At 39.3% G+C, this 14,745-nt stretch overlaps 1 protein-coding gene across 8 annotated transcripts in view; it reads left to right on the top strand.

Moving 5' to 3' along the window:
- Nucleotides 1-14,745, top strand: part of TASOR (transcription activation suppressor) — an 88,254-nt gene that overhangs the window by 31,270 nt on the left and 42,239 nt on the right. For 7 of the 8 annotated variants that reach the window (XM_043978644.1, XM_043978645.1, XM_043978640.1 and 4 more), the window contains 3 exons: nt 1,758-1,879; nt 6,030-6,061; nt 9,966-10,071. In XM_043978644.1, the coding sequence (XP_043834579.1) occupies nt 1,758-1,879; nt 6,030-6,061; nt 9,966-10,071 (260 nt within the window). Of the gene's footprint in view, nt 1-1,757; nt 1,880-6,029; nt 6,062-9,965; nt 10,072-14,745 lie in introns of those variants that run through there. The other variant, XM_043978647.1, reaches the window with a different exon arrangement.

Consider the following 14,745-nt stretch of genomic DNA (forward strand, 5'->3'; position numbering starts at 1 on the left):
CCATTCCCTAATTGATGGGCATCCCCTCAATTTCCAATTCCTTGCCACCACAAAAAGAGCAGCTATAAATATTTTTGTACATGTGGGTCCTTTTCCATTTTTTATGATCTCTTTGGGGAAAAAGACCCAAAAATGGTATTGCTGGATCAAAGGGTATTGCCCAGCTTTATAGCCCTTTGGGTATAATTCCAAATTGTTCTCCAGAATGGTTGGATCAGTTCACAGCTCCACCAACAATGCATTAGTGTTCCAATTTTTCCACAGCTTCTCCAACGTTTATTATTTTCTTTTTTTGTCATATTAGCCAGTCTGATAGGTGTCAGGTGGTACCTCAGAGTTTTGGGGTTTTTTTTTTTTTGGTGAGGCAATTGGGGTTAAGTGACTTGCCTAGGGTCACACAGCTAGTAAGTATGTAAAGTGTCTGAGGCCGGATTTGAACTCAAGTTCTCCTGAATCCAGGGCTGGTACTCTATGCACTGCGCCACCTAGCTCCCCCTTCAGAGTTGTTTTAATTTGCATCTCTCTAATCAATAGTGATTTAGAGCATTTTTTCATATGGCAATAGATAGCTTTGATTTCTTCATCAGAAAACTGCCTGTTCATATCCTTTGACCATTTCTCAATTGGGGAATGACTTGGATTCTTATAAATTTGATTTAGTTCCCTCTATATTTTAGAAATGAGGCCTTTATCAGAAGTACTGGCCATAAAAATTGTTTCCCAGCTTTCTGCCTCCCTTCTAATTTTGGATGCATTGCTTCTGTTTGTACAAAAACTTTTTAATTTAATGTAATCAAAATCATCCATTTTGCATTTCATAATATTCTTTATCGCTTGTTTGGTCATAAACTGTTCTCCTTTCCAAAGATCTGAAAGGTAGACTATTCCTTCTTCCTCCTAATTTACCTATGGTATCACCTTTTATGCCTAAATCATGTACCCATTTTGACCTTATTTTAGTATAAGGTGTAAGATGTTGGTCTATGCCTAGTTTCTGCCATATTCTCTTCCAGTTTTCCCAGCAGTTTTTGTCAGATACTGAGTTCTTATCCCAGAAGCTGGGGTCTTTGGGTTTATCCAGCAGTACATTTTTTTTTTTTTTTTTTTTTTAGTGAGGCAGTTGGGGTTAAGTGACTTGCCCAAGGTCACACAGCTAGTAAGTGTTAAGTGTCTGAGGCCAGATTTGAACTCAGGTACTCCTGACTCCAGGGCCGGTACTCTATCCACTGTGCTACCTAGCTGCCCCCAGCAGTACATTTCTAATGTCATTTACTACTGTGTCTCCTGTGCCTAGCCTATTCCATTGATCCTCCACTCTAATTCTTAGCCAGTACCAGATAGTTCTGATGACTGCCGCTTTATAGTAGAGCTCCAGATTTGGTACCGCTAACCCACCTTCCTGTGCATTTTTTCCCATTATTTCCTTTGATATTCTTGACTTTTTGTTTTTCCAGGTGAATTTTGTTACTATTTTTTCTAGCTCTATAAAATAATTTTTAGGTAGTCCGATTAGCTTTTAATTTTATGTAATCAGGTTTGTCCATTTCATCTTCTGTGATCTTGTCCCTTGTTTGCTTTTGATCCCATCCCCATTTATAGATAGGAAAGGTCATTTCTTCCATGGTGTGACTTTTTATATTTGGGCATCACAAGGACCCTTGCAGTTAAGTGGGCATAATAGTAAATTTAATATTTAAGTTTATACTACTAATAAATTATTTTCGAATCAACCTAATGTTATATTTTTAAATTTTTAGTATTATTTTTATGAATATGGCTTTGACGAACTAAGGCGAAGACCAAGGCATGTGTGTCCATATGCTGTTGTATCTTTTGCTTATAAAGATGATGTGCCAGCTCCAAAGTTTTTAACTACAAGGTAAGATAAGATTTAGACAATGGTATTAGTGAAATTTTTAAGTCTTAACACTCAGTATAATGTCTTATGTGCTCCTGCTAAATATTCAATAAATATTTGTTATATTGAAGAAATGAGTACTTACTCTTTGTCTTTAAACATGGTAGAACCATTTCTTGTTTTTCTTTCTTGGTTATCCCTTGAATTTATTTAGATGACTTAATTAACCATGCTATTTGAGTGCTATGCTAAATTTTTTGTATTACCTATTTATTCATTTATAAAATACATTTTTATTGTGTGTGTGTGTGTGTGTGTGTGTGTGACCAAAATTTCTCCAAATATCCCTCCTTCCTCTTTCTAAAGACAAACTGGAAATTAACGAGGCTATAGAAACGGCAAATTTAAAGCCATTCCTTTGAAAAGATTAACAAAATTGATTAACCTGTAGTCAACTTATTTAAAAAGAAGAGGCAAAAAAAATCAGATCAATAAAATAGGACAAGAACAATGTGAACTCAACCAAATCAGAACAGTTTTTTAAAATGATTAAAAACTACCACGGTCAGTTATATACTAACATTCGGTAATGCAAAAGAAATGGAGGAATGTCTATAGAATATATGATGTTCAAACCAAGAGTTCATTTTGAATTGATCAAAAGAGATCTTGAATAATGCATTGTTAGACAAAGAAATAGAACTAAATGAACTAATAATAGAAAATCTCCTGGTACTGAATCTCTTCTAAGAACACGGAAATTTTTTTCTTTTTACTATGGGGATAATTTGGAGGTAGGTTCTAGAAGCTACCTGTTCATATTCTGTTTTATTCACATTTATCGGGCGTCTTACCTTATGCTAGATTTTTGTTTGTTTTATCTTTTCAACCAGAGCATAAACTCTCTGAGGTTGGGACATTGTAATAGGCAGTTGAAGCCTTGATTATCCAGCAACTGGCAGTCTGGCATCCTAAATCATAGTGAACTCAGCAATTTTGAAAAAATTAACAGACTTTATAGTCCTAACACTTAACCCAGTGCCCAGAATACTTAATAATGCTTATTGATGGATCGATTGAAGATCTGAAGATGTAAAATGGTTTTTATGCATAGAGTCCGGAAAGAACAACATTGTTGGTTTCAACAGAATGCTGGTTTTGAGGGGGTTATTCCTAACTATTACCAGGCACGACCCATTTGAGAAATGGCACAAAAGACAGAAGCAGTGACATATATGACCAAAAACACAGGTATGGGAAAAGCCCCTGATGTAGTGAGAGTGAGGGATAAGACATTAAAAGTCTGTTCCAGGGGCAGCTAGGTGGCGCAGTGGTTAGAGCACCAGCCTTGGATCCAGGAGGACCTGAATTCAAATGTGACCTCAGACACTTGACACTTACTAGCTGTGTGACTCTGGGCATGTCACTTAACCCCAACTGCCTCACCAAAAAAATAAAGAAAGAAAGAAAAAATCTGTTCTCCTGGATCCTCCTGAGAGAAGTCTGTGGGAAGGAGTTGAACCAGATGAGTGTGTTTTGAGTTGTACTAGACTAGGGGAGGGAATGAATGCTTGTTGAAAGGAGATTATGAATCCTTGGTAGTATCAATAGGTATAACACACCTACCTCTCCAATCTCACTATCTGAGGAGCACCAGTCTAAAAGTCTGAAGCCACAATATCTCTTCTTGGAAAAAGACATGAGATAGAACAATAATCATCATTGTAGAGCAAATAGTAACACAAATGATGAGAGTATTGTGGGTGAGGCAGTGCTGCCTGGGAGATTCAAATGGTTACTATCTGCTGGAAATTGAAAGGACAATGGTAAAACAAAGTTGCTTTTTTGTTTATAATGACGATGAAGGCAAAAGAAATAAGTAAACCACTTAAGAAAAACCTACCTTCATTGATCTTATTAATATATCATTACAGCCATGTAGCCTGTCTAGGTTGAATCTTTGTTTCACTTCCAATGGATTTTTTTCCCCCAGTGTGATTTCACACATCTTTCCTCTACATACTCTTTTCTATGGCCACACTACATTCTAAGACCAGTTTTCTTAAGTAAGAATGTAGGGTGGGGGCAGCTAGGTGGCGCAGGGGATAGAGCACCGGCCCTGGATTCAGGAGGACCTGAGTTCAAATTCGGCCTTAGACACTTAAATACTTACTAACTGTGTGACCCTGGGCAAGTCACTTAACCCCAATTGCCTCACTAAGAAAAAAAAAAAGAATGTAAGGTGGAAATACATTTTATACCTTACAGCTGAAAGACTTCCCTGATGACTTTCTCTCTTTTATGTTCTATTTTATTTTTAATTTTTTTGTTAAATATTTCTCAAATTTTTCATTTTAGAATTTTATTTTCTGAAATGACATGTAAATACAAATTTTGACATCAGATTAAAAAAAAAAAAGACTTTGTGTTCCAAATCCCTCTCTCCCCCCCCCCCCCCAACTCAGGCAGTTCAATATAAGGTATAATATATGAGCAGTCATGCAAAACATTTCCACGTAGCCAGGTTGTGAAAGAAAACAGACAAATACAAAACTTCAGATAAAGGAAATAAAAAAAAAATTATTCTTCAGTCTGTATTCAGACACCATCAGTTCTCTCTCTGTAGATGGACTGCATTTTTCATAAGTCCTTCAAAGTTGTTTTGGATCATTGCATTGCTGAAAATAACCAAGTCATTCACAGCACTTCGTCTTACACTATTGCTTTTATTTTGTATATGGTACATTTCATGTTGCATCAGCTCATGTAGGTCTCTCTGGGTTTTTCTGATGGCGTCCTGCTCATCATTGACTTCCTTATCCATCATAATGTTACTCATTCTTCAAATGCCACTTCCATGAAGCCCTCCCTGGTTTCTTCCCCAGAATGGAATGAGCTTTTCTGGAAGTAGCCATAATATAATGTGGTAAAAAGTTTTTAACCGTCGGTTAGTGAATACGGAAAGACACCAGTTTTTGAAGGACCACCCTTTCGGGGAGGAGACCGATGGCCATGCATGGGCTACGCACGCCAGCCTGGCTGCTAAGTACTCCACTTCTGGGGTGCGAGCTTAAAAGACAAGGAGAGAACGGAAGTGGGATCTTTTTGGCTCTGCCTGTTCGCTGGCTGCGCTGCTCAGACAGATGCTGACGGAACTGTTGTCTGTATTGATCATACTCTATCAAATATACTTTGTTGGATACATGCCACATTCTTCCTGCTTTCTTGGGAACACCTTAACAATCCAGAGGCCTGCTTTTCTTTAGGTTTTTGTATTCAGTCCATTTCACCCTTTAAGTCCCTTGCCTTACACTTAGCATGGGGCTTTGCATATGGTAGGCCCTCAGTTGAATAGGGCAGAGGCTAAGGTGATGCTACACAGATGGTGGGACTGGCAAATAAAAACATAAAAACTCACATATTGTAAGTAATGTGGGGTCGAAAAATGGCTAATTTGCAATAAAAGACACTGGTGCAGGGGCCCCAACCAATAACCATTTCTTAAGGGGTCTGGACCTCCTTCAGTGAATGGGACCTTAGATCTTCCTTGCTATCTGAGATGCCCCCTTCCTTTGGGGCCTTAGTTTTATAGTGCTGGATACCTAGATGTTACAGATGATGTAGAGCAAAGTACAGAATGTCATTGGGTGACAAACTTATGCCTTGGCTCTCAAGAGGGACTGATGATCATAGGAGAGGTGCCTCCTTATGTTGGGTAATAGAGCATGCTCTGCCACTTCATGTTGGGATGTAGAGGGTGATGATGAAAGGCTGAGGGACAATAAAAATAGTTGGGAGACTTTTGGTACAATTAGGACATTCCACCCTTGCTGGGCTTGGTCACTTCCATATCTGTAGGTTATCTTGGCCATTTACTAATCAAGAAAAAAGGGTGGAGCGTCTTGTGTTTTAGTGAACCTAAAACTTGGAGTTTACATTTTTTGGGTGTAATATAAGAATCTAACCATATATCTAATTATCCCTCCATGTAAGCTATGTAAAATATGTACTAATGTTAATGAATAGACTGACTAAATTTATATTAAAATACAACTGTAACAAAAATAATCACTACTCATATAGAATCACATGAAGTTGAATATTATTGATTGGAGTTAAAATAGGGGTCTAAAAATCATTTAACAGACATGTCTTTTTTTTTCCTTTTCAGGTCTAACAGCTTTAATGTAGAGAGAAGCACAGGTAAGACAATCAACACTTATCTTTTGTTTTGGTAATTTAATTGAAAGAATAATTTTTTATGGAGCTATTTATATTAAAGAGGAGAGTCTATATAGGATTAATAGTGTATTATTTTCTCGGAATATTGAAATATATTCAATCACTGGATCACTTAAAAGCAGCAGTCTTTGTAGTGCAGTTTAAATTGGCCAAATCTTGTTTGAAATTTCTAAAAGTTTGCTTATAGAAAAATATGAGTAGATTTTTTTCCATCTATAAGGATAGGTTGTACTGGTAACTCAAAGCAAGAATAGCTAATGTTTAGCTTACATTTTCCTAGGATTAGAAAAATTGGTCAGGATTAAGTTTTTGTTTTTGTAAGTTATTAGGGAGCAGCATCCTAGCTGTCCCTGTAGAGAGCAGGCTTAGACTTCTTTTGTGTCTCCCTTTTCTGAATTTAGGATCTTTCTGTGCTTTGTTGAGTGTGATAAATTGAAGATGAGGCTTTTAGTTTTCTAGTACTTAATGAATGACCCATCATTCTAAGATTCTGTCATTATAACAGTAAATCTTATTTATTTTAGACACATTTCCACTATCCCTCCTTTTAGGTTGAATCTTATCCTTAAGCAAATGATTCTGTCTCGTTTATTCGTAAAACCTTGTTTTGGTAACTTACTTTTCTCTGTTGGATTATGTTTTATGGAGTCAGTATCACATAGTGGAAGGAATGCTGGCTTTACTGACAAGACCTATATAAGGATATATAAGCTCTTTGAAGTCAGGGACTGTTTTGTTTTTTTTTTTTTTGCATCCCAAGTGCCTGTAGGACTTAATAAATCTTGTTGATTGAATGTTGGGTTTAAATCCTATGTCTGACATGAGCTTAGAATTAGCAGACAGATCACTTGATCTCTGAACTTTAGTTTGTTTAACTGGAGTAATAATTGTACTTTCTATTTCAAAACACTGAAAAACAATTTCATGTGAGTCAGGAGATAATTACTTTGATTCCTTTGTGCCATTGCCATGAATTTAAATTTAATCCAGAAGCATAGCAGCAGCACTCTACCATAATGGAGAGAAGACACCCTGTGAGACAGATCCAAATTCCCCTGATCTTTGTATGAATAAATCCTCGGAAATGACTGTAGCAATCGGTAGTATTTCAGTTTGTTTTAAAAGGAAGTGCCACATAAAATATAATTTATCTTCCCCTCTTTCAGTAATATTTTAACTCGTTCCCTCCTTTCATATTTGCCCACAATTTGAGTAAAATTTTTATGACTGAAGAATATTTGGAACTTTCCATGCAAGGTAAAAACTTGGGAGCTTAATAAATACTTTATCAAAATAATTAATGTTTATTAGTAAATTTCCAAAATTAGATTGAATAAGAGATGTATTAAATTATGGATAAAGTATTTTAGCCTGAGTAATTTAACTGAACTATTTTTCTAAAAGTTAGGCTTTTAATTAGCAAATTGCTCTTTGTTTTTATGAAGTATAGTAACAGTGTTATATAAAAATTGTATTATCATCAAGAGTTCTGGCATTTCATGAAATTTACTTATTTTTTGAATAATATAATTTTGATCATCCTAATAGGGTCATCTAAGTTAGGAAAATCATGCAATTCAACCGTTGAATGTTAACCAAGAAAAACGACAGGCAAGATTTGGAAAATCTCCAGTTTTTCTTACAATTTTAAACAACAGTGAATTGAATCTTCCAAGGCACCCCCTTCTGCCCTCCCCTTCCCCTCCCCCTTCCCCCCAATCAAGAAAATCGACTTGGAGATAGGCTGATAGATCACCCATATTGCCTGGGAACCCTTTGCTCTAGTTTCTCTTAAAGAGTGAGTGAATTTGGTCATTTGTAGTAGCAGTTTTGCTCTACTCCTGAATATTTTCCTACTGGGGTATAATGCTGTTGCACCAGCTTCAAGGCCACTCAATCAATAGACATTTATTAAATGCCTCCTCTATGTACTAAGCACTGTGGATAAAAGTAAAGAAACAACAATCTTTGCTTTTAATAAGGGAGGACCTAACATTCACATCTGTTAACTGAGCTGAGATTTGAAGGAAGCAGAGTGGGGGATGGAACACATGTCTTTTAGGCACAAGGCGGTGGCTTGGGGACAAGATAGAATATTATTTAAAAGGAATGGCCAGTATTGGCCAAATAGGCTGTGATGCATGCAGGGCACAGAGTGGGAGAGTAATGTGTTATCTGAAAGACCGTGTCCACATTCTTTTCCTCTTGTGGAATTTAACTCTCTTGTGGAGATACTCAGGAGTTCATTGATAGATCCCACTGCTTACGGAAACTGTAAACACAGATCTAGGAGGCAAAATCTAGGTGTGTTTTTTGTTTTTTTAAATGCTTAAGTACAGAAGCAGAATCCTTCATAAATCTGAGCTGTATTGGAGGCTTCAGAAGACTTACAGTTTTCAATTACATCTGTACAGAGACAAAGGAATAATTTTTGGTTTTACATCTGGCTAAGGGGAGGCAGGATCTCACGCTTTTCCTGGGAAGGAGAGACAAAGTTTGGCCTTCAGAGATAAAGTGAAGAGAATTACATTTCAAAGCCAGTCTTGTGAGAGTTTACAATTGAACTAATTGAGAGGAGGAAGATTTACATGCCAAAGATAATCCTAGAGTCCTAGCTGGTTGTGAGCTTATCAATAAACAAAGAGAGGATTTGTCTGGAATTTTACAGTTACTAGATAGTCATAAATTTTTTTATCCCCCTCCCGGTTCTTTATCTTGTATAAAAAGTAAATGAGTGACTGAGAGTCTCAGCTAATTTTAACACATAAGAAATGATCTTCTCAAGAAAAGTGGGATTGTAATGAATAACAGTAGGAATAAACAATTCTTAGGACCATTTTTTCAGAGTCTTGTATGAAATCATCTTATTTCCTGGCTAATTTTCAGTCAGTTTCTTTGGTCTGAAATTAGGGTAGGTGGAAAAGATAGTGTGCCACCAATGCATGCTGGGACCGTATTTGCCCTCCCTAGGAGGACGTGGGTATTTGCAGCAGGTCTAGTTTTAGTTCATCTAAATTTGAGGTATGTGGATATTAGTTTAATTGCAATAGTTAGGTGGTGCAGTGGATAGACTCCTGGCATGGAGTCAGGAATATTGATCTTCCTGAGTTCAAATCTGGCCTCAGACACTTATCAGTTGTGTGACCCTGGCCAAGTCACTTCACCTAGTTTGCCTTAGTTTCCTCATCTGTAAAATGAGCCAGCGAAGGAAATGGCAAATATCTTTGCCAAGAAAACCCCCAATGTGGTCATGAAGAGTTGGATACAACTGAAAAAAGACTTAACAACAGATTGCAGCGTGGTTTGGGTTAAGTGTTAGGATTGTTTATTGAATATTTTAACGAAATTTTTGCTCCCCATTAAGAAGAAAAATATTTAAGGGAGCTCTCAGTGTTTTGGGAGAGAAGAGGGATAGCTATTTGTTTTTCAGAGTTTTTGTTGTCATTATACCTGACTTGAATTAGATTGGTGTTAAATTTCTTGTCACATGAATAGGTACTAGACTTTGGATTTCATTGTTACAAGGAATTCTCTCGCGATGAGCAGCCTCTTTCTGCCAATCCTGGTTGGCATCTTGCAGCCAACTATCTCACCCCTGGTGATGTAGCCAGGATGGATCCAAGGCTGGACCAGTACCATGATCTTCCTGCCTTGGCCTCCTGTTCTCTAGCCTTATCGTAAGCTGCTTTTGACAGTGAAATCACACCATTAATTAATAAGACTCTCACAGGATTTAGATTCAGTTTGTGAAAACTCATTTCAATAGGATGAGGTTTTTTCACTTAACTTGTAGTTTTCTTCCTAGGTTGCTTTTACTTCATTTTCCTGGATTCAAATGGGTCACTTCTTCATGTTTTTTCTTTAGATAAAACAGATTACACCTTATGGAGAGGAGAGCTTTTAAACAAAGGAAAGCTTCTGTGCTGTGCTTCTTTGACATCAGCCACCCTTCCTTTCCTTCCCTTCAAACTGTGAGTATTTTTAAAATTGTGAGAAGAGAATGATTAGAAGGCTATTATCAAACTTTGGGACTTAATAATGAATAGTTCTTTAAACTTTCCTCCTTTGTTTTTGGATTGTCATTTAAACTTTAATGGGAGGTTTTGTTAGAGGAAATGGATTTATTTGTATTCTCAGCCTGCCCCCCCCCCCCCCCCCCCCCCCCCCCCCCCCCCCCCCCCGTGAGTGTCCATCCCACGGACACTGAAGTCCCTGGCCTCAAGGAGCTTCTATTCTGTCAGGGGAGGGAGACCACATGTACATGAGATTATATACAAAATAAAGACAAGGTACTTTGTGGGGGAGGCACTAGCCACTGGGGACTTCAAGAACCAGCACTTGGCCTAACCTTTGAAAGGAATCAGGATCCTAGATGTAGGGTAGGAGAGGGTACTGTGAAGAGGCTGGTTCTAGACATAGAGTGAAGAATAGCAGGGAACATCGATATGATCTTTTAAGGTTTGCTCTGCAGATAGGATCTATTATTGTCTCCCCCATTTTATAGAAGAGGAAACTGAGGCAGACAGGTTAAGTGACTTGACCAGAGTCTTCCTGCTAGGAAGTGTCAGACTGAGGCTGTGATGGAGCTCAGGTCTTCTTTGTGACTCTCAGGTCCAGTACTCTGTCCACTATGCCACCTAGGTGCCATGGGCTGGGTTGGTGGTGAGGTGAGTAGTGTGAAGGAACAGAGCCTGAGAGAGGCTGTGGAGGTAGAAATGGCAAGATTTGGCAGCTATGTAGTTATGTGAAGCGAAGAGGGAGAGGGATGAGAGATGACTCTGAGGCCGAGTGCTTGAGCAAGTGGGAGGATGGTAGAGATTGGAGGGAAAGAGTGTGAATTCAGGTGCGGGCAAGTCAGGGCACTCATTTTGCTGTGTCCATTTGAGAGCTGGTACTGTGGGTCTGCAGCTTGAGATCCTCCCACTGGCTAAATAGATGTGGGAATCCACCCTTGGAAGCTGAAAAGATCTCCAGGTGACAGAGGGGAGAGAAAAGACAGGGCTCAGGGCTGCAGTTGTCATGAGGCCCACAAAAAACTTGAGTGCAGATTATTAAAAGAGTGGCAGGGGTGATTGCTGAGTTACCGTCCTCAGTGTGAGAAGCAGCAGGTGGATTTGGGAGGAAGAAAATGGAACCAGGAAGCCCATGTGCCACTCACATGACCGCTGCCTGTCAAAATTGTGGAGTGTGTTATGAAAGGATGGTTAGGGGACATCTTGCAGTTGTGATCCAAGGAGCCGACATGTCTCAATACAAACAGGTTTTGCTGGACCAATCGCTTTCTTTTCCAACAGTGATTAGATCGGTAGAATGCGATAGAGGCTTTTCCAAAGCGTTTCAGTTGTGCTCTTCTTGTGGGAAAAAGGCAGAGCTTTGGGCTAGAGGATGGTACAGCCCAGACTCGTCATCTGGGGGACTTGAGCATCTCTGCTCGCCTCTGGGCTCCTCTGAGGCCCACTGATTGACTTGTCTAAAGTCACAGAGGGGAGTAAGTGGCAGAGCTAGGACTGGGACTTGGGGCGCCTGATTCTCATTCTGTGCCATGCAAAGTGACTTGGGTAAATGCACACATGTTGTTCTGCTTCTCAGATTTTCAGGTAACAGAATGGATAGGGAAACCAAGATCTTCTCAGGCTAGAACGTTGGGCCAAATCTAAGAAGATGATTTTCAATGTAAAGTCTCACAGTTTGGTTTAAAAAAATAAATTTTATGAATATAAGCTTGGGAGATATTGTTACAGAGTGGTTTGAACTGTATTTTGGTATTTTAGTGGGCTCCAGCAGAAGTCCCCTGGGTGATCCAGCTGTCAGTTCAATGCAGTGTGAGGCTATCCGGAGAGGCCTTGTGTACAGGGTTAGGGAGGTGAGACTTCATCACCCTCATTAACATCATAGCATCCCAGAGGGCATTTCTTCCAACCTCTGGAAAAGTAGGAAGATCTGTTCGTTTGCTCTGGTCACAGCATATCTAGAATGGCATCTTCAGGTTTCTGGGCTACATTTTAGGAAGACTATCGATAAGCAGAGCAGTGTCCAGCCAGCATGAGAAAGCGACCATTCTTTGTGAGGCTCAGTTGAAAGAAATGGAAATGTTCAGCCTGCAGCAGGGACTACTTGAAGAAAACCAGCCCCAATCAACAAGTATTTAAGTGCCTGGCCCAATGCGGAGATAAAAAGAAAGGCAGAAACATAGTCCCGACCTTCACAGTGCTCAGACAGCCTGCAAACAACCGCACACAAGCAAGATTACTCAGGATAAATGGGCATTCACCTCATGAAGAAGACAGTGGCGCTGGGGGTGTTGGTGATGGTAAGGGTTTCTTGCAGAAGACAGGATCTGAACTAAGTCTCAGAGGAAGCCAGAGAATTTAGCCAGTGGGGAGAATGAGGAAACGCATTCAGGGCCCACAGGCCAACCCATGACCAAGGCCACGGGTTAGGAGATGGAAAGTCTTGTTGTGGGAGTAGCAACAAGGCAGGTATCACTGGATTGTGGACTGCGTAGGGGGAGAAGGGCATGAGATGAATGGAAATAGAGGCAGGGACCAGGATGAGGGGCTTTAAGGAGAATTTTCATTTGATCCTGGATGTTATAGGGAGCCACTGGAGTTTGAGTTGGGTGCTGAGTGCTTTGAGTAAGGTCATTTGGGGAGCTGAGTTAGAAGGTAGACCCTACAGTGGAGAGACTGGAGGCAGAGAGATCCATCAGCAGCAGGCATCCCGGCATGAGGTGATGGAGGCCTTGGACCAGGGTGGTGGCAGTGTCTGAGGAGACAGAAGATGATGACTTGATAGGTGTCTTCAAGTACTGGAGGGATCGTCATGTGTAAGAGTTAGTAGGATTTATCCCAGAGGGCAGAACTCAAGTAGTGGGTGGACTTAACAGAGAAACAGATTTAGACTTGACACAGACACATTTCCTCTGGATATCTCAAACTGGAAATGTCCAAAGCAGAACTCCTAAAACCCTCCTCTTGTCCATACTTCTCTTCTTAACTGTTGCAAGCCCTGCTCTCCTCCCAGCTGGACTCACAGCCTAGGGATCATTCTGCACTTCTCAGCTTTGTTTCCAAGTCTTGTCATGTCTGTGTTCACAGCATCTTTCATCTCACTCAGCCACTCTGTTACAATTAGCTCTTGACTGGACTGTTGTGACCATCTTCTGATCGCCTCCCTGCTTCAGCGATAGTTGTAAACTCCAGGGGTCCAGGGGTCCGCTGTCACCACCAGTGCTTTGGCTGTGTGGCATTTAACACCTTCACAACCTTGTCCTTTCCTGCCTTTTTTGAAAAGTAAGTTTTCATTGATGTCTTTTCTTTTTTTACACCACCATAATTTTCACCAGTATCCTTAACACCTCACTCTCTCAGAGAGCCATCCTATATATAATAAGAAATATTTTTCAAAGAAAAATTAGCTTAACTGGTCAGTACACCAAAATCTGAAAACATGTCTAGTGTGTAACACTTGTGGATCTCCTGCCTACATACAAGGCACCATGATAGTGTCCTCTCATGTTTCTTTTTTGAACCACACTTATTCTTTGTAATTTTGTAATTATTCTTTGTAATTCCCCCCCCCCCCCCCCCCCACCTTTTTGGTGGTTCTTTCTGGATTTACATTGTAGTCATTGTCTGTTGTTTTCTTGACTCTGCTTGCTTCACTCTGCATCAGTTTGTGGAGATTTCTTCATGCTCCTTTGTATTCATCACATTTACCATTTTTTATACCATAGTAATATTTCATTAAGAATACACCTCCTAGTTGTAAACTCATCCAACTATTATGGAGAGCAATTTGGAATTATGCCCAAAGCGCTATAAAACCGTGTATACCCTTTGACCCAGCAAAACCACTACTAGGTCTGTATCCCAAAGAGATTTATAAAAAGAAGGAAAAGGACCTATGTATACAAAAATATTTATAGTGGCTCTTTTAGTGGTGACAAAAAATTGGAAATTGAGGGCATGGCCATCAGTTAGGGAATGACTGACCAAGCTGTGGTATCTGATTGTGATGGAATATTGTTGTGCTATAAGAAATAAAGGATGTTTTTAGAAAAACATAGAAAGACGTATGAACTGATGCAAAGTGAAGTGAGCAGAATCAGGAAAACATTGTACACAGTAACTGCAATATTGAATGATGATCAGTTACAAGCTGGCTGAGCTCTTCTCAGCATACAACGATCCAAGACAGTCTCAAAGGATTTGTGATGAAATTGCTATCTACCTCCAGAGAAAGAACTGATGGAATCTGAATGCAGATAGAAGCATGCTTTTAAAAACTTTTATTTTTACTTTTTTTGGGGGGGGAAGGGGGAATGGTGTCTGTGTTTTCTTTTGCAATATATCTGCCATGGAAATGTTTTGCATGACTGCAAATGTATAATCTTTCAGATTACTTGCCTTCTCAAGGAAGGGGAAAGGAGGGGTGGGGAAGAAAGGAGAGAATTTGGAACTCAGAATTTTTTTCAAAAATGTTAAAAATTGTTTTTATATGTAACTGGAAAAAAATAACATAATTTGAAAAAAATATATTTCCTGCTTAGTTGCGAGAGAATGTGAACTGCCTTCTGATTTTTAAAAAAAAAATATCAAGGCCACCTATCTGTTCATGCTCCACAATTTATTTAGAGATTTTCC

The sequence above is a fragment of the Dromiciops gliroides genome, chromosome 1 (assembly GCF_019393635.1).
Source record: "Dromiciops gliroides isolate mDroGli1 chromosome 1, mDroGli1.pri, whole genome shotgun sequence".
NCBI lineage: Eukaryota > Metazoa > Chordata > Mammalia > Microbiotheria > Microbiotheriidae > Dromiciops > Dromiciops gliroides.